The sequence below is a fragment of the Rissa tridactyla genome, chromosome 3 (genome assembly GCF_028500815.1).
Source record: "Rissa tridactyla isolate bRisTri1 chromosome 3, bRisTri1.patW.cur.20221130, whole genome shotgun sequence".
NCBI classification, from domain to species: domain Eukaryota; kingdom Metazoa; phylum Chordata; class Aves; order Charadriiformes; family Laridae; genus Rissa; species Rissa tridactyla.
The window spans coordinates 13,648,824-13,669,928 of NC_071468.1; the positions used below are offsets into that span (position 1 = coordinate 13,648,824).

The 21,105-nt window shown below is 50.1% G+C and overlaps 1 protein-coding gene across 5 annotated transcripts in view; it reads right to left on the reverse strand.

Annotated features, from left to right (window-relative positions):
• FOXN2 (forkhead box N2) overlaps positions 1-20,795 on the reverse strand; it is a 38,520-nt gene extending 17,725 nt beyond the window's left edge. For 2 of the 5 annotated variants that reach the window (XM_054196275.1, XM_054196270.1), the window contains exons 1-2: positions 20,627-20,795; positions 5,637-6,187 (exon numbers count right to left, since the gene is read on the reverse strand). In XM_054196275.1, the coding sequence (XP_054052250.1) occupies positions 5,637-6,173 (537 nt within the window). In that variant the 5' untranslated portion in view covers positions 6,174-6,187; positions 20,627-20,795. Of the gene's footprint in view, positions 1-5,636; positions 6,188-18,057; positions 18,232-18,267; positions 18,416-18,441; positions 19,031-20,626 lie in introns of those variants that run through there. The other 3 variants (XM_054196272.1, XM_054196271.1, XM_054196273.1) reach the window with 3 other exon arrangements.
• Positions 20,796-21,105: the final 310 nt, after the last annotated feature.

Consider the following 21,105-nt stretch of genomic DNA (forward strand, 5'->3'; position numbering starts at 1 on the left):
CAATTCCTTCACCATGGTGACTGGCAGGATGATTTAGCCAGCTAGCTGCTAATGGGGGGGTATCCTCCCAACTGGCCGTATCCCTCATCTCAACATCAGACTAATGGCCTGATCCCTTCCCTACAACTCTCCTGGAGCCAGACCCTTTCCCTAGCCAGCCAGCTCATTGCTTTTGCCCCGTAAAAGACCCTGCCTAACTTTGGCTTCCCCCCCACCCCCCTTCAGTAGCTTTGAGGTTCTCACCCTCAGGGAGCAGCAGGAACTCCCCCCATCAGCACACCACTGCTCTACGCTGTTTTATCTGCCACTTCAGGTGAGCACTTCCACTTGATGCCTAACTCAGTTCAGCTGTGGGCTGCAGCCAGAATGGGGGTAGTTCCCCCCTTTCACCTTCCCAGCCACTCACCCCCACCAGCTTGCTGCCCTGATAATACAACACAGTGATTTTGGGTGGGTATCGCAAGAGCGAGCTGAACCGGGGCATACCCCAGGGCCGTACAGACACTCAATCCCATGCGAGAGGTGACCAACAGGGCGACTTCTTCTTTGGGTAGGAAACCACACTTCCACCCACCGTTACTTGTCCTAAAAGCAGACATTGAGCAAAAGAGAGGATGCCCAAGGGGCTGCTCCTGTGCGCTGCGTCACTCGCATCTGCTGCTCAGCAAAGACGCGAGGTGGGGAAAGCCAACACAGGTCTGAAGTCAGTGCCACGCTTTAGGGGAAAGCTGTGCTCAACTGGAGCTGAAAACCCCATAGAGCAACAGGTACATCCAGCTTTAAAACAAACCAGCGGTCTAACCGCAGCAATAAAAAAAAAAAAAAAAAAAAGACTGTGCCATTTCTCCTAGCAAAGACAAAACCTAAATGATCCAAAATGCTAAACTGCCTTTGGAGGTTACCATTTCACATCAACAGTGGGGCAACTGTTGATGAGCTAGATGAAATGCAGATGTAACTTTTAGTTACTATATGCCAAAACATCCCTCCAGATTCAGTGCAGAGCAGCCACCAGATGGTTTTGACTCTCCATCTCAAAATAAAATTGTTTGGTCTGACTATCATCTCTTTTGCGTCTTTCTAACATTTCATATTTGACTTGCAGGATTTTATCTAGCCAAATAAAGAAAAGTAGGAAGGAAAACAATTCCTGCATTTGGAAGCGTTGGACTATTTCATAACAACAATAAGTTTCCAGTTCCCAGCATTTTGGAGCTTGATTACAGCAACTTGGGTTGAAAACAAGATGCCCTCCGTGGTGCAAGCCTTGTCCTTTACCTTTACTACCACCCTGCCACGGTCTGTTCCCTGGTAGCAGTGAAGTACAACCACTGAGTATGACCAGACCAGCAAGGAAAGCCCAAGGAGCGACCAACCAAAACGGAGCAACTCAGCCGGCACCAGTGGCTTGGGCTCACTGCGGAGGCAGACACCCATCCCCACGCTGCAGAAGACCCTCCAAGAGCTTCAGCCCCAGGCAGCGACCCCAGCTCCACCTGGTATGGGCAGTTCTCACCAGCTGCTTCCACCTGAGCTGGGCGAACCACTGGAAAATACTCTTGTTTGTGTGCACGGAGGTATATTGTATATTCACCAGGAGGTTTATCAGATAACAGACATCTCTCTCCTATCTCTACAGGCCTATAGGTGGGACCTGCTGTTTGCCGAAACATTTCAATAGCCACACAGATTGTTTAGCACCCTCTCTTGTCAAAAAAAAAAAAAAAAAAAAAAAAAAAAAAGAACAAAAAACCACCTAAAACACATATCTACCAAGAAGAGGAAAGGGAGATCTGTTGAAGGTATGCAAGCCCTGTCCCTCCTGACCTCCAGAGGAGGCAGCGGCAGGGCCACATCCATGCGAGCAGTGGAATGCCAAAGTGATGCTTGACACTGATGCCTCTCCTGCCTCCTCACACCTTTTCTCCCCAGTGGTATCGATTCATAAAAAATCCACAAACACATAATCGTAAAAACAAGTCTAGCAAAGAGCAGGGAGACTCTTCAGGGTTTCCAACTCCAAACCGCTTTTCACTTCAGGTCCCCCTGTGCCGAATATCAGACGCTGCTCCCTCAAAACAAGCCATCTCCCACTGTAGACCTCTGTCCCCCCTAACCCAAAGGCTGCATGACAGCGCTCAAGATGCAAAGAGCACTAGCCATATCTTCTGAGGATCGCTGGCCCACAGACACACCTCCACATCTCCAGGGGCACCAGGGCCACAGCAGGTACACGGGAAGGCAAGCAGGTGTCCCAGGGACCGGCTCCAGCATCATCCCCTTGCTGTTCATCAGCTCCGGCTCCCAACTGCCATTACCAGAGAACCACTGAAGTCTCGTCTGTCTGGATGACACAAGCTCAACTGCAGCTCTAATAAGAAAGGGTATTTCAGCTCCTAAGTCTATCACTTGGGGTAAACCTTGGCAAACCACTTAGATACAGCAGCATCACAACAGACGCATACAGTAAGGATAATGTATATTTTAGCAGACATCTGACGTATCTACATCCTGTTTCCATGGTGTGAGAAGCTCCTCCGCTCAACTGTGGTGCTGGCTCATAAGACATCTCAAAGCAGTTACTTTCCCTTCAGCGCCCTTCAACTCATTAGAAGAAAAGCGTAACATGCAGTATTTTTCAGTGATCCAAGCAAGGACAGCCTTCGCTCTATCTCTGCCGAGCACCATCCCAGGCTCCTGAACGCCCGCAGCCTGCTGCGAGAGGCAGGGTAAAGGTATTTAGCTGGCTGATATGAATGTACGTGCAGAGAGAACGTTCATCCATGGCTACGTCTGCAGCACGATGTGGCTGGCGCGGCTCGGTGGAAATAGCTCTGCGGAGTGAGAGAGCTGGTGCTGGGGGATCGCCTGCGCGTGCCTTGGAGGGTTTTTAACTCCAGATCTGATACAGCAGGGTCTTGTGGACAACGTCTGGGAGCAGTCAGGGCACGGCAAGCCCGCTCCTGCGGCACCTCCTCCAGGTTAGCACCAGCCAAAACGAATCCAGTTCGTGCATCCCAAAACTGCCCTGCAGTGCCAGCTCACGTGGGTAAGCCGGGGAGAAAATCAGGAGATCTGCTTCGAAACATGAAGTCCAAACCGAAATATTAGCTTTATGGCAAACATGAGGAAGAACTCTTCCCACTTTTGCTGCCAGACCTCTAAGAGATGATTCCGTAGCTGACAGCCGGCAGCAATAGGCAGGGAGGTGTCTGAAAGCAGCCTGCCCCAGGATGGGGGTGGGGGGCACAGACCCTCCCCACCTGTCAAACATTTCCACTCCTCCAAATACAAGAGCCGAGATTCATTTGAAAGTTTTTAAAACCCTTCTTACCCTGATGTTACAAAATAGAACATGTCCCTCTCATGGAACATGCCATGGGCACCTCTGCTTCCATGGACGCATGGGATAGAAGAAACCTACTATGTGCTCCCTTCGAGACGCAATTAAGATGCCAGTAACAAAGAAAAAGTGAAGGAAAATACAAAATTACCTTGCTCTCTCAGAGAAGCACCCAGGGACATTGCTAGCGCATGGTTACAGGCAACATGATCAGCAAGACAAGCTTGCAAGCTACGGCCACTCGCTGCAAGATACCTGAGGAGCTCATCCGAAGGAGTGTGCAGCATTCCTGTTACCCCCTGCGGAATCCGTGCGTGCCACGGACTTATTTTGCAGGAAGAATTTGGAGCAGTACCCTCATCCGGTCCTTTTCTAAGCAGGGTAGAGGGCAAAGATTTAACTACTGTGTGTTGGAAATGGGGAAACTCTGGCAAAGCTGCAGGAGGGGCTTTTTTTTTTGGTAAACGCAGTTTCTGTTCTTAAGAATTAGAGAGTTGTGCAGTCTCTAGAGCCTTGGGAAAACCCTGACAGAGCACATCAGCATCACCTTACTGGCAGTGGTGGTACCTACCCTACGTTTTGTTTTTCCTACTAGAGGAGTCTCACCTAGCAGCAGCAAGCCATCCTTTGGCTTTCCTTCAGCCACTCTGAGCCCAGCAACACTGGTGGAGCCAGCAGGGTAAGCAGAGGACCGGGCAGTCCTGCTGCCCATGTGCCAAGAACAAGGGTTGACTGGTAATTCCTAGATAGCAAGGGTTTCCAGGCTAGAAACAGCTGGGTTCACAGATAGCAGGAAATTATACACTGATTTAGGAGATTTCCCTCCCCTGCCCCAATTCTTCTGAAACTCATGTGTCCCTTCCCGGATAGGGCCACCCACTCCTTTGAGGGTAACCTTGCCATCTGCAGCAGCATGTGGTTGCTGCTTAGGTCCATGTCTGTCACACAGGGACACCTTCCAGCATCTCAGTTACTCCATTACAGCACCTGGAGCCGCATTAAAAGCCCATCCTAACACTCGGCAGGGCTTGGCTATGGGGCAGTTGGACCGGACTTGCCACGCAGCAGCAAAAAGCCTTTTTTTTTTTTTTTTCCCAGGGCAAAGCTGCTGCTTGGGAAAACACCACCCTAAGAATTTAATGTAAAAGCAGGGATATTGAGAAGTGGTGACGCTCAGTCCTACCGGTCCAAGGCAGTCCTTCCCGACGCCCGCTCAGCTCCAGGACCTCTATCTACAGCGAGAGGCTGTCAAGCACGCCAGGCATTGCGTGCATTTCTGATAACAAGCCTCTTACCACGTAGGCCGACCTCCAAGCACAGGGGTCCAGAATTTGTTTGTTGACTTTCGGTATGTGGTTTGTTGGTTTATTTAAGTCGGAGACAGCTCTTTGAGGCATGGGATGGGAAAGGAGAGCGGGAGGAAGGAAGTCACTAGTAAAATCATACAAGTGAGAAAAAGAATTTGTACAGGAAAGAGTATCCTTGACTTTAAGAAGCGAAGCTCGTGTCTGCACCACGCAGAGAGACACGCTGTTATGTTATGACAGAGGTTAAAGCAAGTACATTAACACATATTAAGCATATCACAGTATACTAAATGCAAGAATTAAGATGGAGAAGCTGTGCTAAGTGTAAAAGAAGATCACGAGGGCAAGAGTCACTTTAATATCCAAGACAGCTGTTATACTGAGAAACAGCCACGTACGTACAGCATGCCTGCAAGCAAGGGTGCCCTGCAGAAGACCACATCTGCACCCAAACAGGCAACACCTGTGCCAGCCAAGCTGGGAAGCTGCTTGGCATCCCACCATCTCTTCTGCTTCCCGCTGCAGTCATAGCTGTGGCCAAGCCGGGAAAGCAGGGGAAGGAGGAACACACCCCAGAATTTCAGCGTTGGAAAACAGAGAGAGCACCAGTTTAAGAAGCTTCAGCAAAAAGGCATCCTAAGACAGATATCTGAAATTTCAGGCTGGGTACTGCAGGCTAACAAAATTATGAATAATGGAAACAGGTCCCTTCGCAATAGCACGTTAGCCAGCTTTAAAAAGGATGCATGACAGCTACCTCTACCCAGGTCAGCACTAAATAACAAAACCAAGTGACTTTTGTCATCCTGTGATTTGTCAGAAGTAGGATTCCCAAACCACCTACAGCTGCAAATAAAGCGTTAAGAGGACATGGAGGGGGAAAAAAAAAACCAACTACCCAACCCCAAAAGTCCTTGAGAGCAAGTGCCTTCTCCATTTCCCCCTGAATTTCAAAGTCGATCCCCCTCCCTCCCACCAGGTCTCACCTTGCCATGGCTTCTCTCCACCTTCCGGAAACACTTGTTCAAGGAGAGATTGTGTCGGACCGAGTTCTTCCAGCCGGTGGGTGCCGTGGCAAAGTAGGGGAAGCGCTCCAGGATCCAGCTGTAGATTTCTTTGACTGGCAAGCTCTTGTTGGGGGAATGCTCGATCGCCATGTAAATGAGAAGGCTGAAAGAGTAAGGGGGCTTGGAAGAGGAGGATTTTTTTGCGGGGTTCTGGTAGCAGGACGGCGAGAAAGATGGCACGCTGTCGCCCTCAATGTCATACAAGGGGCTAACGATGGGCAGACCCTCACTTCCGAGGCTGAAGTTTGTTAGAAGGTTAGTATTTTCGTGCAGCCAGTTCAAATTTGTGAGCTCGTCGTCCGCAGAATCTTTGTCCACCACAGTGGCCTTTGGCCTGCCGGCATCGCCTGCGTCGGGCAAGCTTCCCATCCCGTGACACTGCCGTAGTCCTGCAGCTTTTTCTGCTCCTGGCGTTTCAGCTTTCTTATCCGGAGTCATTCCAGTGACTGGACCCATTTAGCTTTATTGCTCTGCAACAAAGGAGGCGGTCAGAAATCAACGCAAACCTTCAAAACCACGCTCAGTTTGGCAGCCCACCAAACCCAAATGCAGTGCTGCACCATCCCTGCACCGTGCAGGGATACTGATAAGAGCCAGGGTCCAACATGAGTCCCCCAGGAATCTCACAAGCACATGTTAACTCCCCCTCCCAGTTTATAACCAGAACTTATGGTAAGCGCTTATATTTATCTTGAAACACCATTTTGGAAACAGAAAAAATAGCTATTTTGAAGTCAACAGCTGAAATCTGAAAAAGACCTTAACAGGTAGGATCTAATCCATTCAGCTCTCACATTAACTCTTTACTTATAATCAATATTTTGTAAATTGACCCTATTTAGAAGTGTTTGCCTTTTGTGCCCAAAGAGTTTCAAAAAAAAATTGCAGAACTTAAATCAGCATAAAGTGAATTAGCGGTCTCAGCACAAATGAACTCTTTACAACTCCCTACAAGTCACAGTCATTCCCAAGTACTGCCTCCCCTTTCCACCAGGGAAAGATCTGGCCAGCCCATCAGTTCAGCTGGGTCCCATGGAGCCGCCCAGGTCCAGAAGACCTTCTTTCCCCTCCCACAGCTCTCAATGGGAAGGGACCATCTGCTGGGGTGGCAGCTCAGACCTGCTGTAGCAAAAAAAATTTAAAAATTAAAAAAACTAACTAAATAAAATTAGTATCTATGAAAAATTGCCACCCAGAATGCACGGTCTAACAGGGTACCCATGGTTTAGAGGCATTACACTAACAAAACCCATCTTCTTGCTCGTAGAGTTTTAATAGGGGTCATCCAGCAAACTATCTATGATGCTAACAGCTGTTTTTCCTGCCGGTGTGACCATGTTAGAGCTTCATTGCACCTTGAGCTTGGGCCAGCATGACTGCACCAGAAGTACAGGCCAACAAAACCACGCTAAAGGTGTGGTGTGTGTATCTATCTCTCTCTATATATATACAGGAGCTATACCAGCCTGCTATAAACGTAAGGCGCTCTGAATATGGATGCAGTTTACCAGCAATGCTGAGGTTTGTATTAACTGTAAAAAAAAAACCAAAAAACCAAATAAATAAAAAAAAAGCAACCCAGTTCCCTGTCCCAATACATGTACTGTCGTTCTGGTTTCACGCTCCAGGTCCTAATGCAAGAGCTCAGCTGCAAGACTCAGACAGTTTCCGTATCATATCTCACCAGGCGGCTCTATGCAGTTACTGGATGTTTCCTTACAACCGTTTTTAGTAAACACATGGCTTCGTGTGCTTCCATCTTCTCCTGAAAAGTGGAAGCATGGAGTTGGCCAGCTTGCATACACCGTCTGGCTGTCCCAGCTACAAAACCACACCACCCGCTGGCTCCCACCTGACAGCCTCACCATGTCCCTGCAATTACACTGCCCACCGCATCAACCTGCGAGGACAGGCTGGGAGAGCTGGCATTATTCAGCCTGGAGAAGAGAAGGCTCTGGGGAGACCTTACAGCAGCCTTCTAGTACCTAAAGGGAGCCTACAGGAGAGATGGGGAGGGACTCTCTATCAGGGGATGTAATGATAGGACACAGGGTAACAGTTTTAAACTGAAAGAGGGTAGATTTAGATTGGATATCAGGAAGAAATTCTTTACTGTGAGGATGGTGAGGCACTGGAATAGGTTGCCCAGGGAGGTTGTGGCTGCCCCATCCCTGGAGGTGTTCAAGGCCAGGCTGGATGGGGCTTGGAGCAACCTGGGCTGGTGGGAGGTGTCCCTGCCCAGGGCAGGGCGGGTGGGAACGAGATGATCTTTAAGGTGCCTTCCAAACCCAACCATTCTATGAACCTGCCCAGAGATGTATTTGCCCAGCCTCCTCATTTTGGAGGAGGGGAGTGATGTATGCGATGGACGCATGACATGGTGATGCAGAAAGGCAACAGGACACCTCCACATTTTATGCTCCCCAACAGGAGCCAGAGCCCTGCCAGCCTCGGGCAGGCGTGGGGTGCAGAATTTGCGCCTCCCCCAGAAAACGCACTGGGTCTCCCACCAGCAATTTCTTCTCCTCTCTTCATCTGCTCATACACTTCCGCACCAGCTATTTGCAAGGCTGTTTTGACAGCAACACCTGCACCTATCCTTACCAGTACTAGTGCTGGAAACCATCCCCAAATTTTCTATTTAAGTGCAGGGGTGGGCGTGATTAACTACCAGCTTAGTCATTAAAAAAAAAAAAAAAATTAAAGGAAAGCAAACTGCTCAAACAGCTGGTCAAAAATAGCTTTGCTCTCCCTACCATTTACTTCTCCCCCAAGCCATCAGAGCAGATTTATATTGGCAGTCAGTGATTGCTGGCTTTAAGCACAGCGATATATACATATGCTTATGTCACTTTTTTCAATCCTTCCCGCAGTTAAAAAACAAACAAAGAGCTAGTGATGAAATTCATAAAGTCAGACAAACCCAAATCCTCGCCGCAACGTGGGTTGCACCGTTTTCCTTATAACAACTAACTTCACCTCCTTGTTCAGCGCCTCTTTAGGCAGCTACGTACCAGCTTACACCTCTCCGCTGCGTATTGGTAATTTTAGCACTCGGTTCATGTTGCATGAAATATCCCTTTGCAAATCTTCGGTCAGTGCAGCAGATCAAGATCAAGAACATTCACACACACACACGCAAGTTTTAGGTCGCTGTATTCATTCCTTCGGTGAACATGGGGCAATAAAGTCTGTTTTACGACACAGACATGGCGCGTGCACTCCCACAGTCTTCTCAAAAATACAGAGGGAAGAAAAACATATTAACTTATTAAACCAGCACTTAAAATCACGTCGGTATTGTGGTGTCGACACGCTATTTGTTTGCATGCTATTATGTCTTAGCAGAGAATCATTAGAATAATTAATGCCCTACTTAAAAATATAATTCGTTGCATGCATGATACAGTAAATAATGTAGGCTAGTGCCATGTTTCTCTTAGTAGATGCATTACAAAAATTCACATCTCATATTACCTCCTTGGTGCCTAGTTCACCACCTCACACATCTTCTACATGAACACATCAGCAGAAATGAAAATATTTTTTCTAGAAAGCTATAAAGGCCATTATTAGACTATTATTGTCTAATAAATAAGAAAAAAAAAAATCACAGTTCTGTAACTACTGCAGTTTTCGAAGAGTGTTCTCCAGTGCTCTGAATTGAACGCTGCATCAAGGGTGATTTAAATATAGAAACAGCAGAGTTATTTTAATGATGTAATACTTAACTCCATTGCTATGGCAGTAACGAGATCAGTAACATTGAGGACCATCAACTGATAATTTTGGCGCTGCCTTTCTGGAGATAGCCACTGTTCCTAGACAGCATCGCCTCAGCCCCAATGACATAACGTGCTTTGTACCAGGCTATCCTACATTTGCTTCCCTTGGGGTCAGAATATGGTAACCTCTAATTCTGTCCAGCTTACTCTGGCCTGCTGCAGCACCCGTCCAAAGAAGAAACCAACACTGGCAGCCTCCCTACTGCAAAGCCATCAAACGCTTGCTCTTTCCCTAGACAAAGATCAACCATGGCAGTTCCAAGGGGTACCCCGCAGATAGGCTCATTAACAGACATGTCTCGCCTCTCAAGCTCCCAAGGGCCATGCAGACCATAGGACCTCCTCACCATGCAAGCACCCAAGGACCACGTGGACCACAGGATCTCCTCACCCCTTAAGAACCAAAGGACCGTGTAGCCCATAGGACCTTCTCACCTCTCAAGCTCCTAAGAGCCATGCAGACCATAGGACCTCCTCACCACTCAAGCTCCCAAGGGCCATGCAGACCATAGGACCTCCTCACCACTCAAGCAACCAAGGACCATGCAGCCCATAGGGCCTCCTTACCTCTCAAGCACCCAAGGGCCACGCAGACCATAGGACCTCCTCACCACTCAAGCAACCAAGGACCATGCAGCCCATAGGGCCTCCTTACCTCTCAAGCACCCAAGGGCCACGCAGACCATAGGACCTCCTCACCACTCAAGCACCCAAGGACCATGCAGCCCATAGGGCCTCCTTACCTCTCAAGCACCCAAGGGCCACGCAGACCGTCTCTAACTATTCAGCTGAGACAGCACTGCTTTCTGCCTGTAGCAGCCTGGTGGGGAGTGACAGCGGTGTCACTGGAGTGTACCTGAAGGCACACAAGTGGTCAGCTTGCGTGCTCTCCAAAGCCCCTCTTCATTCACACGGACCCTTAATGACATCCAAAATCCACAATTTCTTTTCCTCCATATGTGCTCTGCTTGGCCATAAGCAGATGGGACTGTAAAAACACAACTTCCAAGCTGTTGTTTTCAAGATTACCACTTCCAGTATTTGGGGTTTAGTATTTTATGTAAGGGCCATACCACCCAAAGCCGCCTTTGCTGTAAGCTAGCAGGGTGTTGTGGACAGGGATGACGCAGCGGGAATGCCACAGTAAGAGCAAGGGAAGCAGACTGCGAGAAGAAACGGATGCGGAAGAAGCTCTCCAATGCAGATATCGTGATAAAACCGTATACGCTTGGAACCTCAGATTTTTTTCCTAACGTTACCGGCTAGAAAGCTTGATGCAAACAAGGTTAGTGGTAGGCACTAGGACTTGCTCTCCACAGAGGAGGCAGATGGCCACCATTTAACCGAGCTCTCCGGCTGGCACAGCCAATGCCCAGAGACTGGCTGCAATTCCCACGGGGACATCCCCAGCCCCACACGCAGAGCCAGAAGGCAACCTCCAGCTGTGCAAATGCAGAAATAACGTGCTTCAAGAACATCTCTGAAAAACGTGCAACAGTTTATGCTCTGTCCCACGTGCTTTGCCTTACCAATAAGTACACAGTAACACAGCACGCTGCTGTTAATTAGAATCAACACTTGCAACTGAAAGCAGAGCATCAGGCATCCAAACCCTAAGAAACTCGAGCATCTATCTCCTGCAAGCACCTCCAAAAGAAAAGCCAACCAAACATCTACTCCTCAAATATGAAGTACTGCAGCGGAGGTGCACATTCTTCTGCATGGTAATTAGAGACAGAGGACGATGATTCTAGGGTTAGGATTAAAAGGCACATCAGAAAGTAGGCGAGAGAGATGACTTTCTTTCCAGCAGTCTTGTGATTTCTGGCATGGCTCAGGAGCACACATAAAAGCCAGGAGAGGACCTCCCTGCTGATAAATGCTGATCCCAGCACCCAAAGCCCAGTGAAGTCCTGCCCTTCCAGGCCGCTTGTGACCCGAACAGCACAGCCCAGGTCCAAAGGGGCTGATTAAGGCTGCAGGTGTATTCGGATAGCAGTCAGGTTCACAGAAGCCTCAACAGATTGGAGGAGATTCAGTGTCGCAAGACCAGATAATATTTCTGCAATCTTCTTTCAAACTCAGTGAAGAGCTAAGTTTGGGAAAGGTTATGGGGGCTGGGAGGTCCTCAGCCTAGCACAGCACATCTGGGGTTAAACCAGGTTTGCATGCTGCCATATGCATCCCCAGCTACAACTTCATTTTCACAGAAGACCTTGAGCAGCGCTGTGTTCTGCCACAGAAGCGAATGGTTTGATGAATGAGCATTTTATGAACACAAAGCTGCTTTAAACCTGGGCCAACTGTTTAACAACGCTGGAAGTCCGCTTGAGCATACCCTCAGGCAAGCAGGGAAGCACAATTTTTTTGCAGCAGCCCTTCTTGAAGAAGTCTCAGCTTCAGCAGAGTCCAGGGGACAAAGCCATAGCAGATACCTCCAACCCACCAAAAGTGACCTTCTCCAAAACCAGCAGCGTTGCAGGTAGCAGTGCACAGACATCGTGTCAGTACTATGGCCACCGTGCCTGGACTCACCAACCCAGCAAGAAAGAATTCAGCCTTTTCATTAAAAGATGCCACAGCCTTGTTCGTGCCAGGTTATCGTGTGAGCAGAGCTGCTGCTTGACCCTTCTTTACTCTCCAGTGGCATCGGATGAAAGGTGCCATTTGGCATCTGTACAACATCGGCGCCCCAGGTTAGGACAACCTCCTCCGCAACTAAACGTACCTATTTATTCCTGTAGGACCAGCCAAGCAACTAGGTCACCTCTGCCAGTAGTGGGAGGACGTAGAACCTGCTAACAGTGCAGTAATTTCCCTCCAGATTTAAAAAAAAAAAAAAAAATTTAAAAAAAAAATCTTACCATGCATTGTCTAAGTCTGTGGAATAGAATGTGATTTTAATCCAGGAGAAGGGATTTTTAGCCATGTCACACTTAGACTAATGAGAGCGGATCTGCAACCATGCTCTGCAAGAAGCTCGGGGTGTGCAGCCTTAATTACAGAGCTGGGGCATTTGTGTGTTCTACACACAACTTTTGTACTAACATATACAAGCTCTGAGAGAATATTTTAAAAGACTGGTGTACGTGCCTTTGCATGCAAGCAACTATACCAATAGCAAACTCTTCTGTTGATTTTTGATATTCCCTTGCATTGACGGGAAGCGCATCGACACCGGGGACCGTTCTGACTTAAATGCATCAATGCAGGTATCGTGTCGTTAAAGCAGCCCAAGAATTACACAAATAAATGACTGTCACCCCTCGCCTACACAAATTTAGCATAAATTTCCAAGCCATCATGCCCGCAGCACAGGACAAGTTTTTGTGCGTTAGAGCGAAGAGCAACAAAAAAAAAATCTTGGCACAACTAGTGAAAACCCATTGATAAAAAGCACCGCATCCGCTTGACCGGCAGCAGTAAAAGCATGACACCAGACCATTTTCCCCCCCATTAATTTAACCTCCCCCCTCCTTCCTTCATCTCCTTTGTGTGGGGCTGCCCTGCTCCATCCCCTGCCCACCCCACAGGGGCGGCTCGGCGGGGCTGGAGGTCAGACTGAAATCCTCCCCACCCCGCCCTCCCAGGCCCCGCAAAAGGCCTATATTTGATTACAACGCTATATGATGTCACGTATCCAAGACAACTAAAGGCATTACGGTCTCCTGGGGACAAAACCGCCTCTTGGCCATAGATTTCGGCAAGCCGGAACCCGTTGTCTGCAGAGGAGAAGAGGGGGAAGCTGCGCACCCCCCTCCCTCCCCGGCCACAAAAGGCACCAGAGATGCTCCCAGGGCAGCACCCATGGCATTCGGGGCCCTTCCCGCTCCTCTTGGCTGGCAAAGGCAGGGGGAAATTAAAAATAATTGTTTAAAAACCCATTTAAAAATTGCGTATTGGCTTCTTGAAGCCAGCCTGAAAAAAAAACCAACAGAAACAACAAAACAACTAAGGACCAGACAAGCCATAAGCATTTTTTTTAACAAAAAAAAAAAAAAAAAAAAAAAAGAACAAAATGAAACCCAATGAAAAGGTCCAATATTACGAAAATTTATGAAGTTCTGCAAAATTTAAAAAAGGGAAGGGAATAAACCCTTATCATAGCTTGGGGAAGGGCAGGGAGTGAGAGAAAGAGATTTCATCTGAGATATAATTTGTATGAAAAAAGTTTTCATTTTTTTATGAAGTACACATATATACACACACACACAAGTGGGTTTATGATTGAAATAAATATCCGAAACGAAACTGATACGTAAACTCAGACATGCCCGGACACCAATCCAGACCCTGTGCACGGCCCTTAGCCTTTGGGACATTTATTCCAGTGCTGCCTGCAGGGCCTTTGCAATCGTGAAGCCTTTCCAAAGGTTACAGTCACTATCGGACAAGGTTCCCTGTGCCTCAGTTTTAAAACACGCACATGAAAACAGTCTAACAGAGAAATTGGGAAATGAAAAAAAAACCAAATCCAGCAGCGAAATCTAAACTATTAAGAAAATCCCTTGGTGTCACAGAAAGGAGGGGGGGAAGCGCTTTCAAGAAAAATGCTTTATTGCCAATAGTAGCTTTTCAAAAGACGCCTTCAAGTCATGTTCCTTAAATTCAGTACGTTGCTTGCTAAATGAACTAAGATGCAAAAAAATGTAAGCCATTGATATGTTCACAAGCCAGCCATTTGAGCAAATGCCTTCCAAAATAATTCTGATGCTAATTCCCTTTTCCAGGGTAACCGTTCCACGTGTTTCTCCACCATCCTCTTGAAACAGAAGTGAATATAGCTACATTTCAGCTGGTGTCAGTGACAATTTACCAACACTAGAAAACATAATGCTATCTTTTCCCTCCAGCCTTTCTGCCTTCTTCAGCCTTAAAGTGCCAGAACTCCCGATTTTCAGCTGAAAACCGAACACTTTGCCCCACGTGACCCTTCTGCAAGATTTAATTTAAAAGCATCATTGGAGCCGTACCACAAAGACACCGCCGTATTACCAGTAAAATCTCATCATCGCAAAGCTGTCCCCGGTTGCAGTTTCCCAGCTCCTGCTCCCGAAGCTCAAGTCTTCCTCCAGAGCCCCGGGCACAGCAAAGTGATGCTCTTCACCGTGCTGGCCTCCCTGGCCAACTTCCTCTTAATTTTACTCCACAACTGGTGAACTTGGCTTTCTGTTTCAAAAAAACCTATCTTTTCTTCTACATGGAGATCCCACGCTGGAACAATTGGACCAAGCAGGTTTCTCGGACACAAAAATGGCCCAGTTTAATCATACAGGGTCTGTATGCTGAGGTAAACCTTCAGATGGAAGGCCACAGAAGATACCAGTTTCTCTGAACACAGAAGAAAGGCATCTGTGCTAGCAAAACTAGACCGTCAAAGTACAAGAACCCATCCGACACTTCTCATATGGCATGGTCAAAAAGCCCAAAAGCATATTAGCTCATACTTTTGACTGCTCAGCATCCCTAAACCAAACCAAACCAGCTGATAACCCATCTGGTGATGGTCCTCACAGGCCAGAGGATGAGGGATGAGGGACTGCAGCTGCTGCCTGGCACCAAGCTTCCCAGCTCCCGCTCACTTGGCTCTACTTTGTGCAAGTTTTCCAGTCATTGGACTCTCTCCACATCCAGTAGTTAGCTTTCAGGTGACCAGATACTTGCCACAAATTTAAGCACAATGCAATCCAGTGACAGTGTTAAAAAGGAAGCCAGCAAGTCAACCGGGAAACTAAAAGTAGCTGCAAACTGCGAGACAGGAATGCACTGGAAATAATCTGAGAGAAGAAACAAAGCCTGAGCGTGGTATCAAGATAAGCTGCTCCAGGAGATGGGCTTTGGGAATACAACCAGTCACACATCACGAAGTCCACGCTAAAAAAACGCGATGGCAACTGGTACGATGCACGCTGGTGGGGCGCCCAGATGCATAAACAAAGTAACGCGAGGATCGAGCAGCATCGCCCGCATACCACCCATCCAGCTCTTCATAGCTGGAAAATACGGTCACCTCGATCAAGCCCAAGGTCCCCAACGATGCCGCTCAGAGACAGGCATGTGAGCCTGTGGGGCTGTAATGAAGAGACCGGCTTCGCCACCGGCTGTCAAGCTGATCTCAGCCCAGCGCCGCGCTTCAAACCCATCCCATCAGCCAGTTCACAGAACTCATTAGCCACCGTGGACCACAACCGCCACGCTGCAAGGCTGCCCACCTACTCGAGTACCACTGACCCACGTAAATCGCATCAGGATTTTCCGCCAGTGGGAATTGGGTGAAAACACTCCCAACTCATAATCTAATCCTTACAGAAGGGTGCAGGAGGGGTGGGGGGGTGATTTCTGCAGCACTACTAGCCAATTTAATGGAGTCCCTAACACACCCTAACCTTTGAGGAAAAAAATAGGGAGCTCTAAGTCTAGTTTGAGCATAACAGAAAATAATTTGAGCGCACTAGGGCGAAAAAAAAAGTAAAAATTTGCATCATTGACTTTTGGTATAAATCTTCTTATTCCAGGTTTCTCTTAAAATGGTCCTGGTACGCCAGCAGCCATTTAGTAGCATGGGTATTCCCACCCCAGACACGGCAGTGAGACTTCCCGGTTACAGACCACGCAGACCTCCGGGCACTCGGTGCCGAGGAGCTCTCAGCATGGTCCAACCCTCGTCCTTCCATAGCCGTGGTGTTTCAGAGGGAGGAGGCAGAGAACCAGGCCATAAAGATGCTGGCTGGCACCAGACAGCGCTTCTTCCCTACCACCTCATTTATTACTGAAGCACAGGCGAGCTGTGTGCCGCTTGCTGACTTCACTTCTATTTTGCAAGTACCCTGGAGCCTCGCTGAGTGCTTTTGCGCAGCACAGAATCATACAATCACCTAGGTTGGAAGGGACCTTTCAGATCATCGAGCCTAACCATCAACCTAACACTGACAAAAAACATGACTAAACCACATCACTAAGCACTACGTCCACCCATCTTCTAAATACCTCCAGGGACAGCAATTCCACCACTTCCCTGGGCAGCCTGTTCCAATGTTTGATAACCCTCTTGGTGTAGAAATTTTCCCTAATATCCAATCTAAACCTCTCCTGGAGCAACTTATGGCCATTTCCTCTTGTCCTATCACTTGTTACTTGGGAGAAGGGCATGGTGAGGATGGGACAGAGAGTTCATCATCACGCGGCCTGCACTAAGTCAGAAGGCAGGTGTAACATCATAGAATCATAGAACCATAGGGTTGGAAGGGACCTCTGGAGATCATCTAGTCCAACCCCTGCCAGAGCAGGGTCACCCAGAGCAGGTGGCACAGGAACGCGTCCAGGCGGGTTTGGAATGTCTCCAGAGACGGAGACTCCACCACCTCTCTGGGCAGCCTGTGCCAGGGCTCTGCCACCCTCAGGGTAAAGAAGTTCCTCCTCATGTTTAGGTGGAACTTCCTATGCTCAAGTTTATGCCCGTTACCTCTTGTCCTGTCACTGGGCACCACTGAAAAGAGCCTGGCCCCATCCTCCTGACACCCACCCTTTAAGTATTTATAAGGGAACGAATATGACAGGGAACGAATAAACACAGGAAAAAAAAGTGAAGCAACATCTCAGGGTTTTCTTGTTTTACCTGCGGGTGTCTCCTCTGGGAGCCAAGGAAGCTGCTGGATCCAGGAAGAGACACCCCACAGGCGCCCGGACCGACACTCTCAGCTGCTGGGCTGGGATGCGGATGGGTGTTTGCAGCCTGCGACCGTGCGCTTGTCGAGAGCCGCCGCCGCCGCGCTGCCCTGAGTCACTGAGCGCCGCCGACAGCAGCGCCCGGACGCAGGAAGTTGCCCAACACCATTGCACTTGTCGAGCGGCGGGATGAGGCACTCGCCGCCTCCATCTACTTCCCTCAAAGAGGCCATAACCGAGGCAGTGACATCCCATACACAAGCTTACACACAACGCACCTCGTTAACAGGAGGGGAAGGAGCGGCAACAGCCATAAAAAGAAAACTCGAGGAGCCAAATGGAATAAAAGGGGCAGAATTCACACCTGTGCTGAAAAGGCAGTGAGTACACACCACTCCAGCTACGACCTTCACTTACAAAAAGGCCGCTTCGCATTGATTTACGGCCGGGAGAGGAAAGCTATATTTTGCGGAGCTGGTTTTGCACGGCGGCGGTGCAGTCGGAGCACCCCATGGAAGGGGGTGGTGCAAGAGATGCACCGCGGCAGCAGCTGTGGGCACACCATCCCAACACCCCCACTTTCTGCCACCCCGCCGGCTGTAATCCCACTACCCAGCTCGTTCTGATAAGGTAACATGAATCTGCATTTGGAAAAAGTCTTCCGAGTGCCTAGGGTATCTCCTTCCGTACCTTCCTTTGAACCCCAACAACCAGTAGCCAAGGAGCGACGACGGGGGAGGAAGGTGGAATTACAACCCTGGTGAAACCAGCGTCAAAACTCCCACTGTTCTTATGGGAACAGACATTCCAGCACATGCACCGCATCGCTTTCTCACCAGCTTGAACTAAACCCGTACACAGCATCTGCAGGCGGAAACTATCTCACTCACCAAAAGAGTTTGCCTTTGCCGAACGCGTCAGGTTTTCAAGACAACTATGTTGAGGGGGCAGAGCCTGTGCTTAATAAAGATGGTAAAAAGGAGCCTGACATGCCCCTAAGCCTCTGTTGTCTTTCCCGGGCATTGCACTCGCTCTCCAGGCAGTCCTTTTTCTCGTTTGACGGGACCATGACACGTCCCTGTATCTGCTCCGTTACTTACTGGACTGGCATGTCCTGACACTGAGATAGCTGCTGGCAATGCTGGCGCCTTCCATCCCGAGCTCCCCAGAGGACACGGGAAGGCTCCTCAAGCAGAAAACCTGTGCTGGTTGGAGCTGGTGAGGCAGCGCGCTCCTCGGCTGGTGTCTCTTTTGGATAAAAAAAGATATCTTACTTCTCGGGCTGAGCGATCCCCGCGGAGCTCCTTCGGTGCGGCCTCGGCAGCAGCACCCAAAGGGGTCACAAATTCATCCTCTGGTCAAGACGCTGACAAGGGAGACATCAACGGAGTTTTATTCCGGCAAGGTCCCAGGGAGGACAGCACGCCTGAAGCGATACAGGGTTGGTGCTACAGCCAAGGCAGCATCTCCAGCCACCGCAGCATCTCCACCACGTTCTGCAAGCCTAAACACCATGTACAGCGACACCGCTCAGCTTACGGGGCATTCGGGGGCAAAAAACAACACTAAGACCACAGAAAAGTCCTATATTTTAGGCCCCTCAAACATACAAAGCGAGAATTACTGTCTTCTCCCTATTTCTACAAAACTCCAATGACGCAGCTGGACACAAGGAGCCCCCCCAGCAGCACCCGAACCGCTGCGGCAGCAGGAGGCCCAGCTCCGAAACAACACAGCCTGGCACTCAGCTAAGTTCATTAGGCTCAAGGTCTGCGCCAGGTTAATTGATACCACGTAGCTCTCAGTTCAGAGCTGATGCGTCCCAGCTATCTTCTGCAGAGCTTGGAAAATGTGAGCTGGCACCTGCCAAGGAGAAAGAGAAGAAAAAAAAAAACAAAACAAAAAAAAAAAAAAACCACAACAACTGCAAACTAGTTCCAGTTTTCTGATAGAAGATAATGCCAGCCTAATTTATCGTGCATAGATGTAGCATCACAACAGACTTCTAGGAGGTAAAAAAGACCCCCAGACCAAGAAGCCCAACAGAAGTGAAGTGATTCACACAATATATTAAAACCCACCCGTTACCAAAGTCATATTTAAATGCAAGTCCGCCAATAACAAGATTTGGAGAGTATAGCATATATAAAATTATCTTGATTTCACAGGTTAGTCCCAAACCTAACCAAGTCACCTTCACAGCATTCAAGTCAAACCTAATTCCGCATTTTTAACTTCACATTTCGTGCATGACGCCCATCCCCAGGCAGGCACCACGGCGGGGATGTGAGTTTACTGGGCCCCGACTCAAGGTTACTCCTTATTTTCTGGTTTTTACTCTTTGTCCTCTTTACTCTTTGTTTGGGCCTTTCCAGAACCCAAACCTTTACGAACAAAAGCCGGTTTCCGCGCCCCCGTCAACTGGGAGACCGGGAGCACCCGCGTACCCGAGCGGGACTCGGCCCGGCGGGCAACGGGACGCGGCTCCTCAGCGGCCACCGCGCTTCCCTGCCCAACTCCGCCAACCCCCCCCCCCCCCCCCAAAAAAAAAGCCGGGACACCCCCAAGGGCCACGTGCAGATCCCGGCCTTGCCTCCAGCACCTCGCGAGCCGTTTCCAGTGTTTTTACCCCCAAAACGAGGGTAACGCGTCTCCAGCTTCCCCCCGCCCCGCTCACCTCTGCAACCCACGGACCCTTCGCGCACCCGTGGCGGGGTGTCCCACCCGTTTCGGGGACAAGGGGGCGCAGCGGAATAAGGCCAAAAAAAAAAAAAAAGGGGGGGGGGGGGTGTGTGGTGGAATGGAGGGGTGTTTTATCTAATTCAATAAACCGCCGGAGGGTTCGATGGCGCTGGCCCGGCGGCGAGGGGCACGGCGCGGCCGCGCTGCCGCCCACCCCCCGCCGCGGGCGGAACCCGCCTCCATCACCTCCGCGTAAGAAGCGCGGCCCTGCGCCGGGAGGTCACCCCGCGTAAAAAACCGCGGGCGGAAGCTCCGCGGAGCCGCGCCGGGAGGAGGAGCTGGGGGGGGGGGCGGAAAGGAGGGGGCAGAAGGAGGTCGCTCCCGCCGCGGCGTGGGGACGAGGTTCCCCACGCACCGTGCGCCCCCCACGCACCCTCATGGAAGAGGAAGCGCCGCGCGTTGTCCCCATGCGTGGGGGGGGGGGGGAGGGGAGGGGATGTCGCTTTGCCCCCTCTATGCGTGGGGCGCACCCCCCCTTCCCCCCCCCCCCCCCCGAAGCACCACCGAGACCCACCGCTCTTCCCCACTCTCCTCCCCCCGTCCTCAAACCCTTAAAAACCAAAAAAAAAAAAAAAAAAACCCCAACCCCCCCGCAAAACGCGAGAACTAAACAACAAAAAAAAAAAAAGGGGGGGGGGGGGGAAGCAACCAAAAGAGGCGTGGGGAAAAACGGGGGTGGGGGGGGGGGGGGTGGAAAGAAGGCCGGCTCCCACTCACCGCGGTCATGAAGCCGTGCGGCCGGCGGCGCGGACACAATATGGCAGCGGGGGGATGTGTCAGGGAGCAGCTGCTCCCTGCGCAGCGGCGGCGGCACCGCCCTCCCCGCCTCCCCATGGCAACGGGGAACAAATTCACACACACACCCCCCGCCTTTTCCTCGTCTTCGTCGCCGGTACCGCCTCCCCGCGCCGCCCCGACGGCCCCGGGGTGGCGGCGGTGCCTCCGGGCACCGCCGCCACCCCGGGGCCGTCGGGGCGGCGCGGGGAGGCGAGCGGGTTCCCCGGCTCCTCATCCTTCCCCGAACCATCCTCGCTCACCCCAATTCCCCCCCCACAACACCCCCCCGAAAAAAAACCCATCAATTTCAAAAATAAACCCTCCTTCCCATTCCCCTTCCCCAAAACGCTGGTGCCGTTTTGCCAACATTCTCCCCCCACCCCTCCCATTTCTCCTCCGACGCTAAACCTTCGTTGTTA